This window comes from Rhagoletis zephyria, unplaced genomic scaffold (assembly GCF_001687245.7).
Source record: "Rhagoletis zephyria isolate East Lansing unplaced genomic scaffold, Rhagoletis_zephyria_1.1 Rzeph_scaffold_01161, whole genome shotgun sequence".
Taxonomy (NCBI): domain Eukaryota; kingdom Metazoa; phylum Arthropoda; class Insecta; order Diptera; family Tephritidae; genus Rhagoletis; species Rhagoletis zephyria.
This window is the reverse complement of record NW_016158245.1, coordinates 29,615-48,087: the sequence shown is the minus strand read 5'-3', so window position 1 is coordinate 48,087 and position 18,473 is coordinate 29,615. Positions and strand designations below refer to the sequence as shown.

Below are 18,473 nucleotides of genomic sequence, written 5' to 3'. Positions count from 1 at the left end.
TGAGTTGGGGTTTGGTGCTTCGCTCAGCAAAGATGTCTGGAGTTGTTGGCTAGCGCAGTGGAAATGGAAAACGGTGGCGATGGCACTGGGAGTAAGCGCAAACACACTGGCACACGCACAAATGAAAATCCATGAACGCGAAGGCATCGCGAACTTTAGAGTCGAGCACTGTTCACTGTACAACTGAGGCGGCAACCAGTGCGCGTTTGTGGCATTTGCCACCCCCGCATGCGGCTGCTCGAACAGGCCTCGTGTGACGCTTTTTTTGCGCAGTCAAACGATTGAAAAGAAATGTATACGTATGCAGGTACTACGGCCGATAGGTTAAGGATGCGTGGGTTTGTATGTAGGTATATACTTATGTATGTGTGTTGCACGTACTTATGTATGTACATACATATATGTGTCGGAAAGTTTGTACAAAGTTTGTGGTAGTAAATTTTGATTAGTTTTAAAGATGACAAATAAAAAAAGTGTTAAATAGTTGGAATGTAACCAATTTTGCGGTTAGCAAACTTATTAAAATTTATTTTCCTTTTTGATGCATTTTCAGTTTATGCTGCCTGCCTTATCTGTGTACTGTACTTCCCATTAGTGTAATGTTAAAACGTACTATTATCCCATTTTTCAAATGTCTATAGCAAGTCGTGTCCAAATCCGCGAAATAATGGCATGCGGTGTGCGAAAGTGGAGTACTAGTTGGGTGTGTTGCGTGCGGCCCACACTGCTTAGCTTACTTTTAAAAGCTGTTTTATAGGTATGTGCATACATACATACATACATATGTATGTATGTATGTTTTGTCCCGAAAATTCATATGATCTGAGGTTGTTGGACTGGACGAAGTTTAGTCGATGTTTAGTAAATTTTGTTGTATTGCAATCAGAATTTTGCTACGCAAACACACGCATACAATTGTGTGTTTGTAAATACTTATGGAGATATTCATGTAGCCGTACTTTTGGAAAATAGTACATGTAGATGGGTTTCTACAGCAGCCATTAGCCTGAATTTCGTTCGTTCATAGTACACATCCACCCACCTTGAATATCGACCGACCGATAGTGTACACCTAGCATTGACGCAATACATATGTACAACTGTATATACATACATATTTATTTAAGTGTGTAAGTATTCATATATGATGCTACTCCAACGAATATTTTCAGGCTTATTCGCACCCACCATTTGGCCACCAAATGTAGGCTCTTCTCATCCAGTCCCTATTAGAATCCAACACCATCCCTAACGGTATCGAAGTACACCTACCTACCATACAAAGCAGCCTAAAACGGGTAGTTTAGACAGAGTTACGCAGCGCAGCCACTCGACAGTTATGTTTTTATGTATGTAAATATTTTGTAGTATACTGTGCAAGGTAGCATGTTTGAATAAATGTAAGTGGTGGAGCCCTCTCAGCCTCAGCAGCAGCCTCGGTCGCAGCCTTAGCCTCTGCAACTGTTATTGCTGCTACTTGCTGACGTTATTGCTGAATATTGTTGTTGCTTTTGTTTGTTATTCGTTGCTCTGCTGTTGTCGGTTGGCTGGCTGACTGAGTGACTGGTTGGTTGGCTGGTTAGCTGAGACCTCCTGTCTTGTATTAGGCATCGATGCAGATGCGGATATTCAGTGCGCTGTTGCTGGCCTTATTGTACGCCTGTTGTTTTTGCCGTTGCTGAAACTGTTGCCGGTTATACACTATGGGTAATACGCTGGCTAGCGTAGACAATGCCACTAGTTTCTGGTTGCAAATCATACACATAAATATATGTACATATGTATGTATGTATGTGCAATACCATTGCATTTCCGAATGTGAAATACTCGACCCGTTGCGGTGTGTTTCCATGTATTTGTATATTTGTTGGGTCCCACATTTATGTACATACATACATGCATACATACATATGTGCTGACGTATGGTCGGCGCTGTACCTGCATTCAAAGTGTGACAACCCTGTGAAGCAATACCTTCGACGTTCTCATTAGCTTTCATATTAGATTTTAATGAAAAGAAAATGGCAAACCATAGCAGGAACAAATATTTGTGAGCAAGGCGACGCGTAAAATTTTTTTAACAACTCAAACTCTGGCTAGCTTATTTATTGGTTAGACCGATATTTATAATTAAAAAGAAAATTGGGACAGATTAATATTGGCTAAGGCACTAAATTGTCCAAATGAAATCAATACAAGTCAGAATCTTTACAAGATAAGGAATAACATTAACAGAAGGTATGGTAAGCTTGCTCTACATACATACCTATGTACATATGTACGTACACATATGTATGAAAAGTTTTCCAATAAAGGCCGCTTTCCCAATGTCTTCATTCGCATTATGTAAGCAATAATGTTCCTGGAACTGGAACCAAAAATATGCAAAATTTACTTTCCCACAACAGTAGAGACCACGTTACTGGAACAAGCCAAATTTATGCACATCTGGCCAGAGACTGTCTCTCCAGGACCCCCGGCACCCACGGTATTAATTTTAAAATCGACGGGATGGGCGCTTTCGGGAAGATCTTCCAAAATTTCAGAAAATCATCCTTAACAGAATACCGAGAAGATGCCAGATTTTTCAGTATGACGAACGTAAAATAATCGAGAAATGGATATTGAAGTACATGTATTGTTTAAAATTAATTTTAAAGCCATGTGAATTTTATTTAGTCATAGATATCGAGATGCACGGATGAATCTTAAAAGACGTCGCGATAAGCAGGTTCAGGACCGAAAAATTTAATGTCGGGATGGGCGGGATCTGTGATGTAGTGGTAAGCAGTGCGCGCTTCCACTCCACAGCGCCTGGGTTCAAACCCTGGTCAAAGCAACATCGCAAAAAGTTTTCGAAAAAAGGTTTTTTCTTAACATCGGTCGCCTTTCGGCAGGCAATTGCAAACCTCCGAGTGTATTTCTGCCATGAAAAACATAAAAATACAATCGCCGTTCGGAGTCGGCGTTAAACTGTAGGTACCTCCACTTTGTGTGAAAACATCAAGGCGCACGCCACAAATCGGAGGAGAAGCTCGGCCAAACACTAACATATGTGTAAGCGCCAATCTATTATTATTATTATGGGCGGGATCAGGATTGCAAAAAAAAATTCTTTGTTGAATATGTATGCTGTTACAACAACAAAGTCAAACTTGCGCTACCTAATTGAAAACTAGCATTTAACCGTGGTTGCGCACATTTGGCTTACAATATGCTGAGGTTCAGACATGAAAGAGACTGATGCTTTGTATTTTGACGTTTTGGAATGCACCCCTTGTTTTATTTAGTATACTTGGGTGCACTTCCCTACCAGTCTCGGCATCCTTTAACCTGATTTCCAGTTGTTAATGCTGCTTGGCTGACTGATATCATATTAAGAGTGTACTAAAATTCGGATCCTTCATTTATAGTTGATTACCGCTCGTTCAGAAATTATTAGCCTACAGTGCTTAATAGAGGATAACGTTAATAGCAATAGTAGTTTCTCAACGGGATCACTCTGCTTAGATTCGACATTTCGTTAACGTACGGAATGACTCAGGTTGTGCCCGACCAAGGGCTGTTGTTTCGGCGATCTACCCCTGTTTAGGTCGGCGAAATCCATCAAACGTTATTCGATGGACGACAACGTTGACGAATGAACCGACCCGAGCGGGGCTTTGCAGCCGCTATGACAACAACAACAAGTACCCAAGCTTCGATGACATTGTGCATGTTTCACTAAGCAAGCATAAGGTGCAATCCCGTATTCCTCGGACTCGGACTAGTAAAACTGTCAAAAAATGAAAATTCGGTCAGAGCTAGAGAATAACATTGAAAAGTACGGGATCGCTTTCTAGTAAAAAATGGTAACTTCTGTCAACTTCAACATAACCTCCAAATTTTGGTTGTAAATTTTTGCTTATTTTGTATGTAGACACACTCAGCTCACACATGTAAATAACCAAAAATACTTTCAAATTCATTAGAATTCACTTAAACAAGTAATTAAATACTTTTCAACATGAATTAGCAGAGTGCACTTTTCTTTTGTTTACAATTTGGTTGCCAAACACAATTTACCAGAATTTACCAGCAAAACATTCTCGGACTAAAACTGGTAACTTCTGACACCGTATTTACTCTCTTTTTTGCCCTCTAAATAGTCAGAGAACCAAGTACGGGATCGATTTCCAGTAAAATCTGACCGATTCTGACTAGTTCGGACTAGTACGGGATCGCAACTATAAAATGCCTCTGTAGCTTTATTCGAGCGTTTTCATTGATCCTAGAAACTTATATTGACCACAAAAGGAAAGAAGTCATATTCTTACGGTAATTCCTTTGGGAAAACTAAATGCTTGACGCAGGACCTCTTACAATTTTTCTGAACGGCATTCACAGGGAATCAGTCTCAAGTTATGTAGACTCCCGCCCTGTGAATGCCGTTCTAGGCACACAACCGCACACAATAGCCCAACTTCGCTCTGGCTATTGCAGCAGGCTAAACTCATACCTGAGCAGAATTAATGAAGATGTCCAATGTCCGGCATGTGGAGAGTCGTCACATGACTCTCGGCACCTCTTCACATGCTCCGAGAATCCCACCCAGCTAACGCCCCTGCCCTTATGGACAGACCCTGTCGAAGTTGCGCACTTCCTGGGCCTCCCCCTAGCTGAAATTGACGACAACGTTGATGGATGAACCGCCCCGAACGGGGCTTAGGAGCCGCTACAACAACAAAAACAACAATTTTCCTAGAGAAGGGAGATTCATAGAGGATCATTACTATACCAAATACTAAAATTTGAGTCTTATGCGGGCCGCATTGCGCGTTTGTTTTTTTTTGTTGTCTTATTAGACGAGGTCTAATATATATATGTACATATAAAATAGCTCGATCGTCCTACCATTTGATTACTCAAATACGTAATAAATAAATAAATAAGGAGCCCTATTTAAATGCATGTTTGTATTTTCATCAGCCGTATTGAAAATGTGCAAATTTTGCATGGATTGTTTCGTATTATAGGAAATTTTTATATTGTCTTGACGGTAAAAAAATTAAACAGCTTTAAATATAATAGCAAATGATAATGTGATAAAAACCCTCGCAGAACGAGATTAGCATGTGCTATTATTGAAAGTTCAAGTTGTGGGCTCATAGCATAATATTTAATAGCAAACATTTGTTTAGTATTCTTTAAAATAAATATAAAATGTAAAAAGTAGTGTTTAAGGAAGATAGGGAAAATGTTCTCTATGAATGCTGTACTCTACTTAGTATGTGACAATAATTAGGTTAGGAATGTACATTTAACAGAATTGATTAACTTACGTTGATGTTTATCGGCCAGTTGCACCAGTGGATTTGGCAAATCGCGCCTTCTATAAAAGCACATAACTTTCGCCTCCACATTGCCGGATTGGTTTTTATTTAGCTCTTCTATGCGTCGTATTAAAAACGGACTATTTGGATTTGTCTCTACATAGACATAGTCTGAAATATAAAAGAAAAATAAATATAATTGATGGCATAAATCGAACAAATGTTAGGTAATAACATAAGACCACATGTGTGTCCTTTGAATCAGAATGCACTTGCTGCTGCTGTTGAAGAAATATTTATGTTACTCTCGTGTGGGGACACGTATAAATTGCAATTATGATCTTAATAAACCATATTGTAACTGGCGTTTTTGTATGTTTAATTTGAATTTTATTGTACATTACTTCGCAAAAGAGAGGATTTCTGAAGATGAAGATGCGATTGAACTGCAATACTGAGGAGCACATCTATCTAAAGCCCTCACCTTTCGTTACATAGGCTCTCTATTGGATGTGTGGATTAACTGTTCTGAGCGAAAGCTGCTACCACAACAACAAGTTATTGATGTGGTCGATTGCAGCAAACGTTATTTGGATAACTATGCATGCACATGTGCACTAAATTTTCTCCAATCGTTCTTTATAAGATGCCCAGAGAAGGTAGCCACATATACACAAAAATGTACATACATTTGTGCAATGTAAAATTATAAAAGAAGAAACATCAGACATAAAAATGAAAAGAACGCAAGCTTCATAAGCAGACTAAGCAACAAACAAGTGGAAAATATAAATTAGTCTTCCCGCAGTGGTTATAATCACAAGTACTCGACCACACATGCATGCATACAGAATATACTCTTATGCGTATGTATATATGCCACATGGCATAATGGCAGCAAGAGCAGCGCGCACCGTTAACTAACAAGCTCACCAATTGGGTCCTGATCGTTTTGGAAGACTGTCGCATAAAAATCCAAAGCTTTAGGAAATTTTTGGTAAAATAAATAAATTTCTAAAGTTAAACCAGCGGTATAAACTTGTTCCACTTGGATTAAACTTTGAGCTAATGATAGCAATTCTTTTACTCTTTTTCATAAATGCATTGTTGAGCCTAGAAATGGAAACCTGTTTTATAACAAAATAATTTGTTGGTCTTATCAAATAGACAATGCGTTTAGTTTGAGAGGAAAACACGGATATAACACTAATTAATGTTTTATATTTCGGAATTTTGCTTATGTCGTTACAATTAAATACATTACTACACTCATATGTAAAGAAATGTACGTACATATGCACATATCGTATGTACATATGTATGTACGAACGAATGCATGAACGAACGCATGTACATACATTCATACATATGTATATCATGAACTTTCTCTATTTATCTATGCTGCAGCACATACATAAGGCAATAAGATTGGCAGTGACTGGACCACACAACGCATTGATTATTTGAATATCATTTGACTAAAAGTGCCCATTGCAACATTAAATGGAATTTAGAAAAAAAAAACGTCCATAACGCGTTTAATTCAAGTCGCAAATTTTCACCTGCTATCCAAAGCTTATTTTAGATATGCAAGTTTACCTTAATCGATGATCTTTAAACATTTGATAGACAAATTTATACTACAGAAATGGAAAAGTTCATAGTAGATGTACATGTGTAATTTCTTGCATTAAGTATTAAGCTTAAGCGGATTCGGTATACCAGCTGATAATTCAACATAGCATAGCATTAAAGATTTTAGTATGCCACCTCCTTGCACATTTCTTATTTAATCTTATACACAGAATACAAGTGCAAGCCATAAATGCATAAAATGCAGTTTTGGACGTCGCAGACGAAACGAACACTGCGACGTGACAGCGAAAGCGACTGCCACGATGACAGCGATATCAGCATAGTCCAAAAGCGCACGGAGTGCACCACCGCGCAACAGCGGCAGTGGCAGCGGTACCAGCAAATGCGCCAGTAACGACAGCAACAGCAGCAGCAATTGCGGCGGCGGCGGCGGTAAAAAGCGCCAGCGCCGAAAGACACGAACAAGGTACAAAACGCAGGAGAGAAAATGGAAAATTTTTACCTCCAACCCGATACATATTTGTGGCCATTTTCACTTAATTTTTGCACACAATTTCACACACAAAGTGTTTAGCACTTGTTTAATTACTATTTTATACACTTTTCATGCAATTTTTTTCACATTTAATCGCGTTAATTTTAATTTGTTGTGATTACATTCACAAAAGACGCGTTTTTTTCGTCGCCATCTTAGAAAACACAAAACGTCAAATGTCAAAAAAAAAAAAAAATACAAAAACAAGAATGAATGTCAGAACAGGGATAGATCATAAAACTTCCACTGGAATGCACTACCGGAGTTCACTGGAATGCACTAAAGGAAGTATAGGGTGATAAACACTGGCATTTGGTCCCATATAATATCCCATTTCTTGTAACTGTAATTCCCATTTCCAATTAATTAATTAAACGAAAAAGAAAGCAAGCAGCTTTTGCACATATTTACATTACAATCGTTCTTTAAATCGTTTAAATCGTAAATTAAATCGTTCTTTGGTGATCGTTCTTGAGAACTCGTTCGAGATTTTTGTAAACAAGCAAGCCCGTCCTCTTCTGGTGGAAAAGTCAAATGTGGACAATTCGAGGCGGCATCTGGAGGGAACTTCAAATTATTGGGGAGCATAACTCGGCTAACAACGCTGCCAACTCTCTGTAATTTTGCACGTGAAACTTTTTTCCCGGCACAAAAGGGCAATTTGAAATAATAGCTGTTGTTGTTGATTAAATCCGAAAGCAAATTTTATAAACACAANTTTCCGAAGAAATTCGGGCTATTCCGGCCGAAATGCTCGAAAAAGTTGCCCAAAATTGGACTTTCCGAATGGACCACCTAAGACGCAGCCGCGGTCAACATTTAAATGAAATTATCTTCAAAAAGTAAATGTCATGGACCAATCTAACGTTTCAAATAAAGAACCGATGAGATTTTGCAAATTTTATGCGTTTTTTTTAAAAAAAAAGGTATCAAGCTCTTAAAAAATCACCCGTTATCACCGAATTTTCACAAAATGAAGATATTTGGTTATTTGTTTAGCTATTTAAGATAAATACAAGTAAAATCATTGTTTAGTGCCGATATGTTAATTCCGGAAAAATTCACGAAATGTGTTTTTTTGCGTTCCTCACGCTCTGGGCACTTTTGGCACGTGTTGATACATTTTTGACACTTGTAAGAGAGTAACTTGTTTTTACGCTCTAATTACTGGAGCAGCCCGGAAAGCGTGTGGAACAAAGCTAATATCACCACCGAGTTTTCTAAAAAAAATTCCATGTACTTTAAATTATATAGCTATTAGTTCCGTAATGAAAATCTCAGCCGTCGTTTGATAAATTGATAAACTTTGGTTAAAAAGATTTCCATACAAAGTTTGACAATTCATTTATCAAAATGATAAATCTATCACTTATCAAGTTTATTAAGAGTTTATCACTTTTGATGAAGACCCCTAATAAGTTTCATAGATAACAGCTTTGTTCCTTAACAGATAATTATCACAAATTATCACTGCTGAAAGCGTTTCTCAACCCAAAAAACTACCAGATACTGACAACACTCTTGTTATTACGCTTTTTTTGGCTCTCCTGCTAATTTCTGCTAGTAAAATTTTTACTAGCACAAACTAGGAGCTGTCAAAATGAATAATCAAAAATTCGCGCTAAATATTTTCAATAGTCAAATACACCGATCTGCAGTTTCTGCTAGTTTTGCGTTTCTTTACTTCTTCGTTATTTCGCTTTCTGTGAGCGTAATTCTCTCAATTTTCCCATTCTTCTTCTTGCTAATAATTATCTGCTAAAAAGAAAAGAAACAAAGCCAACGGTTATCTGGATTTATCTAGCCAAACTGACAGTGGCAGTAGACAGACGCGACTTGTCAAAAATTTGACATGATTGTGACGTGGACTTAAAAAGGTTGTCGGAGGAAATCTAATTTGATTTTTGTGTAAAGGAACAAAGGATTTCTGGATAAGTCGTCCTCAACTGTGATGACGACCTACGAAGAGTTCATTCAGCAGAATGAGGATCGCGACGGTGTGCGTCTTACTTGGAATGTTTGGCCTTCAAGTCGCATCGACGCTGGTCGCCTGGTTGTGCCACTTGCTTGCCTATACCAGCCACTGAAAGAACGTCCGGATCTGCCACCTATACAATACGAGCCGGTTTTGTGTACACGCGCTAACTGTCGGGCAATACTTAATCCCCTCTGTCAAGTAGATTACCGTGCAAAACTGTGGGTGTGCAACTTTTGTTTCCAACGTAATCCGGTGAGCTCATAATTCAACCGTAAAAACTATTGATTTAACTGATTTATTTTCCAAAAAAGTTTCCTCCACAATATGCAGCGATATCAGAGCAGCATCAACCCGCTGAATTAATTCCTGGATTTAGCACAATCGAATATACGATTGCACGTGCTCCATGCATGCCGCCGGTTTTCATATTTCTCGTAGATACTTGCATGGATGAAGAAGAATTAGATGCCCTAAAAGATTCTTTACAAATGTCGTTAAGTTTATTGCCTCCCAATGCCTTAGTTGGGCTTATCACTTTCGGCAAAATGATTCAAGTGCACGAATTGGGTGCTGAAGGATGCTCTAAGAGCTATGTCTTTCGCGGCACCAAGGATCTAACTGCAAAGCAAGTGCAAGATATGTTGGGTATAGGTAGGCAAACTGGTGGACCTGCAAGTGTACCTGGCCAACCGGGACAGCCAATGCCGGGTCAACAACGAGTACCAGGTGCCGCGAATACTGCAGCGCCTGCTGTACCTGCAGCCAATCGGTTCCTCCAGCCCATTAGCAAATGTGACATTGCTCTGGGCGACTTATTAAGCGAATTGCAGCGCGACCCTTGGCCAGTACCGCAGGGCAAGCGATACTTGCGTTCCACTGGGGCTGCATTGGCGATTGCCGTGGGTCTTCTTGAATGCACTTATCCCAATACAGGTGGTCGCATCCTGACCTTTGTCGGTGGACCTTGCTCCCAGGGTCCCGGCCAAGTGGTCGACGATGAACTAAAACATCCAATTCGTTCGCATCATGACATTCAAAAGGATAATGCCCGTTTTATGAAAAAGGCAATTAAGCACTATGATGCCTTGGCTCTAAGAGCTGCTACCAATGGCCACTGCATCGATATTTACTCATGTGCTCTAGATCAATGCGGTCTTATGGAGATGAAACAATGCTGCAATTCTACTGGCGGTCATATGGTATTAGGAGATTCGTTCAACTCGTCACTTTTCAAACAAACATTCCAACGAGTGTTTGCACGAGATGCACGCGGGGATTTGAAAATGGCATTCAATGGCACACTGGAAGTGAAGTGCTCGCGCGAGCTAAAAATCTCGGGCGGAATCGGCTCGTGTGTGTCGCTGAATGTGAAGAGCTCGTCGGTGTCGGATGTGGAGATCGGCATGGGCAATACGGTGCAATGGAAGATGTGTACACTGAATCCAAGTTCCACGACGGCATTCTTTTTCGAAGTGGTTAACCAGCATGCAGCCCCTATGCCACAGGGAGGACGGGGATGTATTCAGTTCATAACTCAGTATCAGCACGCAAATGGACAACGTCGTATACGTGTAACGACATTGGCAAGAAAGTAATAAACATTTACTTTTGTTTACATATTGTAATATAAATGTGTATACGAATTCTACATAAATTTAGCTGGGCAGACGCGACAACTAATTTACCGTACATAAGTGCAGGTTTTGACCAAGAAGCGGCAGCAGTTATTATGGCCCGCATGGTTGTCTACCGCGCTGAAACAGATGAAGGGCCAGATATATTGCGTTGGGTGGACCGACAGCTTATTCGTTTGGTACACACTAAACACATAGCTTAATTTCCATATCGTTTCCTTAATATAGAAAGGCCTCAACTCATTTTTTTTTCTCTCAAATTGAGTATTGCACAAAAGTCTGCCGATAACTCTCTAAGCATCTCCAGGATTTTAAAAATATCTACTACAACATGAAATTATTTACATTCTTAAATAAAAACAGCATTAAAAAAAAAATTCGCAACAAAAAAAAACTTGATTTTGTAAGGAGTTTTTTCATTACTCCGTAAAGAAACAAAATTTTTAGATAGGGCCATTCTATATTAAGGTAACGATATATTTTGTAGAATGTCTAATTTAAGAGCTTTTTTTTGCAAAACCAGTGCCAGAAATTTGGTGAATATAGCAAGGATGATCCGAACAGTTTCCGCTTGGCGCAAAACTTCAGCCTTTTCCCGCAGTTTATGTACCATCTGCGCCGTTCGCAATTCTTGCAAGTCTTCAACAACTCGCCGGACGAGACCACATTCTATCGGCACATGCTTATGCGCGAGGACCTCACCCAGTCGCTAATTATGATACAGCCAATTCTATACAGTTACTCCTTTAATGGTCCTCCAGAACCAGTGTTGCTTGACACATCGTCCATACAGCCCGACCGTATTCTGCTGATGGACACATTCTTCCAGATTCTTATTTATCACGGTGAAACAATCGCACAATGGCGAGCCCTCAAGTATCAAGACATGGCGGAATATGAGAACTTCAAGCAGCTGCTGCAAGCACCAGTGGATGATGCTCAGGAGATTTTACAGACACGTTTTCCCATGCCGCGTTACATTGATACCGAGCATGGAGGATCGCAAGCTCGTTTCTTACTTTCCAAAGTAAATCCTTCGCAGACGCATAACAACATGTACGCCTATGGGCAGGTGAGTGTTACACAATTATGCACAGTATGTGCATGCATATGAACATAATAGTTCGATAAACAACAGTTAATTTGCGATGCGTTCCTTTTGATTTGCGCTTAAGCTTGCGCGTATTGTGTTTATTCGTTAAAGTTTCCATTTAATTTTAATTTAATTTAATTATTTTTCTTTTACGTGTGTTCGTTCGTCTCTGTTGTTAAATTGTCATTGCCGATGGATTGAATGTTTGCAAAAATGCCGAAAATGTAGTCACCAATCGGCCAGTCTACGGTATGATTTTTATGTTATAATACAGTTTTTGCTACTCCTTGGCCGTCGAAGGTCTAAGAAGAATCTACATATAATAATAATAAAATTGCTTTGGGATTTTTCTTTGGTGTATTGTAGTTTATTGCTTTCTTCACTATGCTTTAACACACTTTTATTGCTTTTGTTCACTTGTTAATCAGCCTTATTGCCAATTCCATGTGAATAAATCGTTCCCATAATTTAACATGCAAAACAAAAACAATTTGTAAAAAAAAAATTATATTGTTCTTCTTTGTATGATTTTATAAAACCTTGTTTCATTTCAAATTCTATATAGGATGGTGGTGCTCCAGTGCTGACTGACGATGTATCGCTACAGCTTTTTATGGAGCATCTTAAAAAGCTTGCAGTCTCCTCAACAACTTGAATCGTAATTCTTTGGATGCGTTTATCGTTGTATTACTCAAAGTTTAAGGCGCTGATCAATCGGTTTTTAGGAATACATAAGTAATGCTGCAGCATTTGTCGACATAAATAATTACGATTGTATCTATAAAAACATATGTTTAAATATATTATAACATTCAAATTAAATCATACTCTTATCATCGATGGTAGTGGCAGAAATCGAAGGTTGGTATTAGTAGTATTTACCAGATAGCTTATATCTGTCGTTATAAGCAACAACCGCCTAAGTCGACTTAGGAAAGAATTGAGTTATATAAGTATGCTATGGTATTCTGCAACTACTATTCCATGTGTATGTGAAATGCCCATCTCGCCAGCCAGGCTATTTAAAAAGTTATAGACGAAGATAAAAAATATTATTCTGGTTTTTAAAACGTTTTTTCTCGAAATCGGGTTTTCGACTTAGGCGGTTATTGTTTATGGCCACAGATATGTATAAACGTACATATGTACATATAGCACACCGTCTTCAAAAGAGTCACAACTCAAAATAATACGTTCGTCAGAAAATGCGAAACCCTATTTCGTTGCACATGCTAATCATATAGGCAAGGGCGACTTTACCTTAGGTTTTTTAAACAAATAATAACAACAATTTGCTCCAGCTTTTGCTGCAAGGTATATAAAAGCTCTGTGTACATTTTTACTGCATAATTTCAAAAATGTCAAATTTTGAGTTGTGACTCTTTTGAAGATGGTGTGCGATATGTGGTTTTTGTTTACTCTCAGATACATCTCCCAGACCAAATAAAATGCAAATCTTGAAATATTAGCATTTTTAGAAGTATTTGCTTTTTAAGAGTTCTTATTACTTTATTCCTATAACTGCGTTCACACATACTACATGTGCAAGTACATACGTTACTAGTTCATGCACAACAGAATTCCAATAAACGCATTTGCTGCAGAGAGCGAATATAACTTTCTTAATATTTTAATGCACATCAGGAGCTATTTTTTGATAATAGCTCTACTCAGAACGTAGACAAATTTAATTAAGAAAACGAATCGACATTTTTTGTTCAACATCAGTTCGTTCTAAAGCTTTACAAAAGTCCTCAAAAGAAATTTTTCCTTGGCAACACAAGTCAGCTTCCAGGATTGTGCGTTCGGCTATGCTTAATAACTGGTCCTGACTGATATTTGCTCCGACCATCATATGGAGAATACTCAACAGCTCATCCCGACTTATGACACCGTCATCATCTAGGTCATACATTTTGAATGCAACTGAAAGTGAATGACGTTTGAAAGTTAATATTAAGCACGTCATGCTTGACCATTTGATCACATTTTAACTTCTCTTCACGGCTATTCAAGCCATTTTCCTTTTTCGAATTAATTGGTCGAAAATGTGACAACACATTCATGAATTGCCGGAAATTTACGCGATCATCAGTGCTATCTTCAAAGAAGGCATGTACAATGCGCTCACAAAGTGGATTGATGGCTAGTTCGGGTATGCGCAAAAAATCCTCACGAGATAATGTTCCACAATCGCCTCGATCCAATGAAGTGAAACGGGAATACAAACGTTCTATTTGATTTGACGTAACTGAAAGTTAGAACGTTTCTGGTTTAATTACTCTGATGAAAATTTAATAAGGTTCAATTATATTTATCTAATCATGCGATGCGATGTTGAAATTACGAAATTTAAACAGATAACTAATCTGCAAAATATAGACATACATACATACATACTAAGACGGACAGGAAAATTAACTATGTTATTAACGTTTATCGCACAACCATGATAATTGCTTGCACTTAACATATATAACTGATCCACAACTTCGTAAATATTTAAAGAAAATATGTATATATGAAAAAAATGAAGTATTAACGATTGAATGTACATATGTACATACATTGGACTCTGTGACGTCAAATTCGTGCTCCAAAATTGCAAAAATTAAAATACAACACCTAAGCAAGATATGATGCACTTACTGTTTACATCACGTGATAAGTGCAACTACACACTATGTACATATTGAACATTTTTCCATTATTTTCAAACAGAAAATAAACAACTTAACCACTAAAAGAAGACCGGGATTAAATCTGCTAATGATTGAATTATATCAAAGAACAAAGAATTTATTCGACAATTTGATTATTTTGCATTCATTGATCAATTCGTATTTACTTACAACCCGTCTCTTCCTGAATTTGCGCGATCTCCTCTGGACGCAGCAGCAGTGACGACTTATTGCCCATTATGATTATTCAATAACGTCCAATAAATAAAATTTATTGCCAATGGAAAAATAAAATCAACTAATAGTTTACTTCGCAACAACTGACGTATGTATGTATTTATGTATGTTGATCTTTCGGCAACTATCAAGGCGTATTTAAATACACCTTGGCAACTATCATCGAACAGCTGAACTTGACGGCCTCTTGCGTCGTGCTGCCATAGTTTGTATTTTTTTACCCTAGTTAATTAAAAAATTGTTATGGGGAACTTTTTTTTATTTTACAAGTATTTAATATTGTCAAAGAAGGTAAATTTATAAGAAGGGACAATATCAAAGAACGTAAATTTATATGAAGCAGTGTTGCGGAAGAATCGTCATTTTACCCTCGAAAAATCGTCAATTCGGCAAAAAAAAACGTACATTTTTTGTTTATTCTAATTTTTAACCAAATAAAAAATATACATAAATTACATACAATAAATATGACAACACATGTCAAAGCCAAAGGGAAACCACATTGCATATGTGTTAATAAAAATGGATTTGTAATTGTTAACGACAATTTTAAATTACACTTTAAAACACAGCTGCTTTTAAATTGTTCAACTCCACTGGCTTGAAGTTTTTAAAGATTTCCATCCAGTTTCAAAATGTAACATTAGCATTTACTAACTGATAGATAATCTTGACAAATTCCCTGTTCTATTTTTATGCCTCTTTTAAACCAGTGTCAACAGTGCAAAGTAACGATTTGGTTACAATTCTAGATCAAATTTAATATAACTAAAAGCACGGTTGTAGAACTAGATAAATGCATGGTTGTATTTTGCATTGCTTTCCTTTAAAAAATTGTCTACATACACAATTACATACATGTTGTCGATGTTTTTGTAAAACCGCCCATCGACCAATTGCAAAACCGCCTATCTTACGGCACTCAAATTTTACAGGAGACTGAAAAAACGGTCTAATTTTTGAAGGCATTGCCCTGATAGGCGGTATTTTCTCTAGCTATTATTTTACAAATCTGTTGTTTTAATAACGATTTTACGATTCTTATGCATATATCTCGATGCCTGGAGTTCAGGGTTACCAAATCTCATTTTTGTCACAATGGCGATTTAGGCGGTTTTGCAACTGGTCGATGGGCGGTTTTGCAAAAACATCGACGATATACGTTTTGGTTAAATATACATCATTTTTTGAAGTTTTGAATTGGGGTATTCACAACGGTGTCGTAAGTGTCGTTTTGTTGTGTGTCGTAAACTTTAAACGCATAAAAAATATATTAAGGGAGTTCGCAAGGTCCTATCAAAGTCATATTATGAATTTTCGCAGTGCTAGAAAATAGTTGGTTGTGGTTTCAGGTTTTCTAAACATTTATTTAAGCTTTTAAAGTTTACGACAAACAACAATGCGACACTTACGACACCGTTGTGAATCAATCAAATAACTTTTTGTATGATGAACGTTTTTGCAACTCTGTGCCATAGAGGCGGAAAACTACCGATACTATAAAGTAATATCGATTTTGTAGCATTAAGCGTTAATCGGCACTGTCGATAAGCCGATCGAATCTAAATCGAAATATAACAAGTTTCTTAAAGCATGAGTCGATTTTTTTTTTTCAAATTTAAGATATGGCGCTGTAAAGCGTTCATAAGACAGTCAGCAACATGGCTTCGGGAATTACGCAAATTATCGATATATGTAATGAGAGTTTCGATGATTTCATTTTGATTCTGCTAGTGATGTGCTGAGTTAATACTATTAAGAAGGCTGCGATTTTTACACATTCCGGATAATTCCATTTCCCAGCCGGAATAAACAGAGTGCGTTTGAAATATACGTTAACATATCATCAGAATTGCTATAAGTTCAAGTGTTTTAGCCGATATCATATAAATTAATAAAGAACTATGGCAAAGGCTTAATGTAAAGAATCGGTATCGGGTACCGAAAGGGAAGTATTGGGTACCGAAATCTATTTTAAGTATTGGGTACCGACTATTCGGCAAATTACTAGCCTCTACTGTGTTGCACTTTGATTTTTTGTAGTGCATTCTTTTGCTTGGAAACATTTTTACCCTATAATATTTTCGCACCGTCTAATATATAGTAAATAAACAAGTTTTTGCTTTACCGACATTAAATAAATTCGCCAAGATTCAGAATATACCAAGCCTGAAACTGGATAGGATGGAGAAGATTAACTCGACGCTGGGGGCCGTGAGGTCTCTGCGTTCTAGCGTTCGACAATGCTTCGAGCACTTGGCAGATGGCACCAGTGCCGAATTGGCTGAGGATAACCGGACCAAGTTTCTCCTCAAATTCCAGGAGAATTTTAACAACATGAATGCTCAATTAAGGTAAAATATGCATAGGACTAATGCTACAATTTGTCTCATTCATTGTACATGAAAATAGGGAAGTCGAGAGTTTAATTAACGGCTTGCAAGCACCACAAACACCTTACTGTTTAGGCCAAACTACTTATCTCGCACAAGAGACTGCCCCGGATCGACAAGCGTTGTATTCTCAACTCGTGAATAGCTACAAGTGGATCGATAAGGTTCATGACCACAGTTTTTTGGCTTTTAACAACCTCAACCAAAACAATCTCCGGAGGTCATACACATACTGTTCGCAGAAGCGTGGGCGCATACCATTTACGTCATGTAACAATACCGATCCGGAGTAAGTTTATTCGCGGTGGAACTATAGGCAAGGTCAGCTTAGGAGTTTATGAACGTTTTCTTCTTTATTTATTTAGTCACACAGATAAGCTATTGAGTGAAATAAATTTACCGCTGACAAGCTATCAAGTTTGCCGTCCATTCGGTTCTAACGTTGTTGTAATTGTAAGTATTTGTTGGTAACCAAACAAGGTGGAAATAAAAGATTAGCGCCACCTTTAGGTTACAATTAGTCGTGTGCTTAAGGCAGCCATCGTTTGCAAGGGTGTTCTGATTGAGTGGGTAACAGTCAAGGGATTCGATGAAACGCTGGACCCAGACGATTTGTGGACGGAATCACGATATGAAGTATTCCGTAAAGTGCAAGAACATACACACATTGCGATGTTGCACTTCTTCTCGCCTACCTTGCCTGATTTGGCAATTAAAAGCTATATGGTAAATACAATTTACTTAAAAAAACATACAAATATATGTATGCCTTTTATGAATAATTTCAGACATGGCTACACAGCTACAGTAAGCTTTTCTTGGAGGCATGTAAACGATGTGGCAAATTCGTTTCGAACGGCTTGCCGCCAACCTGGCGTGATTTGCGAACATTAGAGCCTTTTCACGAGGAGTGTCGTAATTGCTAAACACAATAAAGAAAAACGTAATGTATTTGTATAGTTTTAAATAATTGCAATATATATTTGCAGAAACAATAATAATTATTCAAAAATG

The 18,473-nt window shown here is 37.8% G+C and overlaps 4 protein-coding genes and 1 long non-coding RNA gene across 10 annotated transcripts in view; 3 read left to right on the top strand and 2 right to left on the bottom strand.

The window, feature by feature from the left end:
* MTA1-like (metastasis associated 1-like) overlaps positions 1–7,606 on the bottom strand; it is a 29,550-nt gene extending 21,944 nt beyond the window's left edge. For all 4 annotated transcript variants that reach the window (XM_017616161.1, XM_017616162.1, XM_017616163.1 and 1 more), the window contains exons 1-2: positions 7,411–7,606; positions 5,322–5,483 (exon numbers count right to left, since the gene is read on the bottom strand). In XM_017616161.1, coding sequence (XP_017471650.1) covers positions 5,322–5,483; positions 7,411–7,438 — 190 coding nt within the window. In that variant the 5' untranslated portion in view covers positions 7,439–7,606. The remainder of the gene's footprint in view (positions 1–5,321; positions 5,484–7,410) is intronic.
* LOC108362991 (uncharacterized) lies at positions 4,971–9,089 on the top strand. Its single transcript, XR_001847547.1, has 3 exons — positions 4,971–4,981; positions 7,652–7,658; positions 9,008–9,089. It is a non-coding gene; the product is annotated as an uncharacterized LOC108362991 (long non-coding RNA).
* elm (calcineurin like EF-hand protein 1 elm) lies at positions 6,151–15,213 on the bottom strand. 2 transcript variants are annotated; one of them, XR_001847546.1, is made up of 4 exons: positions 15,001–15,213; positions 14,136–14,399; positions 13,725–14,074; positions 6,151–6,171 (listed from the first exon to the last, which is right to left on the bottom strand). XR_001847546.1 is itself a non-coding variant. In XM_017616168.1 (3 exons), the coding sequence occupies exons 1-3, from the start codon at positions 15,065–15,067 to the stop codon at positions 13,836–13,838; spliced, it is 570 nt and encodes a 189-aa protein (XP_017471657.1). In that variant the 5' UTR covers positions 15,068–15,213; the 3' UTR covers positions 13,606–13,835. The 2 variants fall into 2 exon arrangements, 1 of the variants encoding a protein (XP_017471657.1); XM_017616168.1 differs by lacking the exon at positions 6,151–6,171 and having other exon boundaries at positions 13,606–14,074.
* Sec23 (transport protein Sec23) lies at positions 9,395–12,966 on the top strand. 2 transcript variants are annotated; one of them, XM_017616166.1, is made up of 6 exons: positions 9,395–9,673; positions 9,733–11,012; positions 11,081–11,234; positions 11,579–12,127; positions 12,377–12,397; positions 12,714–12,966. In XM_017616166.1, the coding sequence occupies exons 1-6, from the start codon at positions 9,395–9,397 to the stop codon at positions 12,801–12,803; spliced, it is 2,373 nt and encodes a 790-aa protein (XP_017471655.1). In that variant the 3' UTR covers positions 12,804–12,966. The 2 variants fall into 2 exon arrangements, with proteins under 2 accessions (XP_017471655.1, XP_017471656.1); XM_017616167.1 differs by lacking the exon at positions 12,377–12,397.
* A 1,833-nt stretch (positions 15,214–17,046) lies between the features above and the next one.
* Positions 17,047–18,472, top strand: MED27 (mediator complex subunit 27). Its single transcript, XM_017616160.1, has 5 exons — positions 17,047–17,420; positions 17,479–17,748; positions 17,825–17,912; positions 17,970–18,185; positions 18,248–18,472. The coding sequence occupies exons 1-5, from the start codon at positions 17,251–17,253 to the stop codon at positions 18,383–18,385; spliced, it is 882 nt and encodes a 293-aa protein (XP_017471649.1). The 5' UTR covers positions 17,047–17,250; the 3' UTR covers positions 18,386–18,472.
* Position 18,473: the final 1 nt, after the last annotated feature.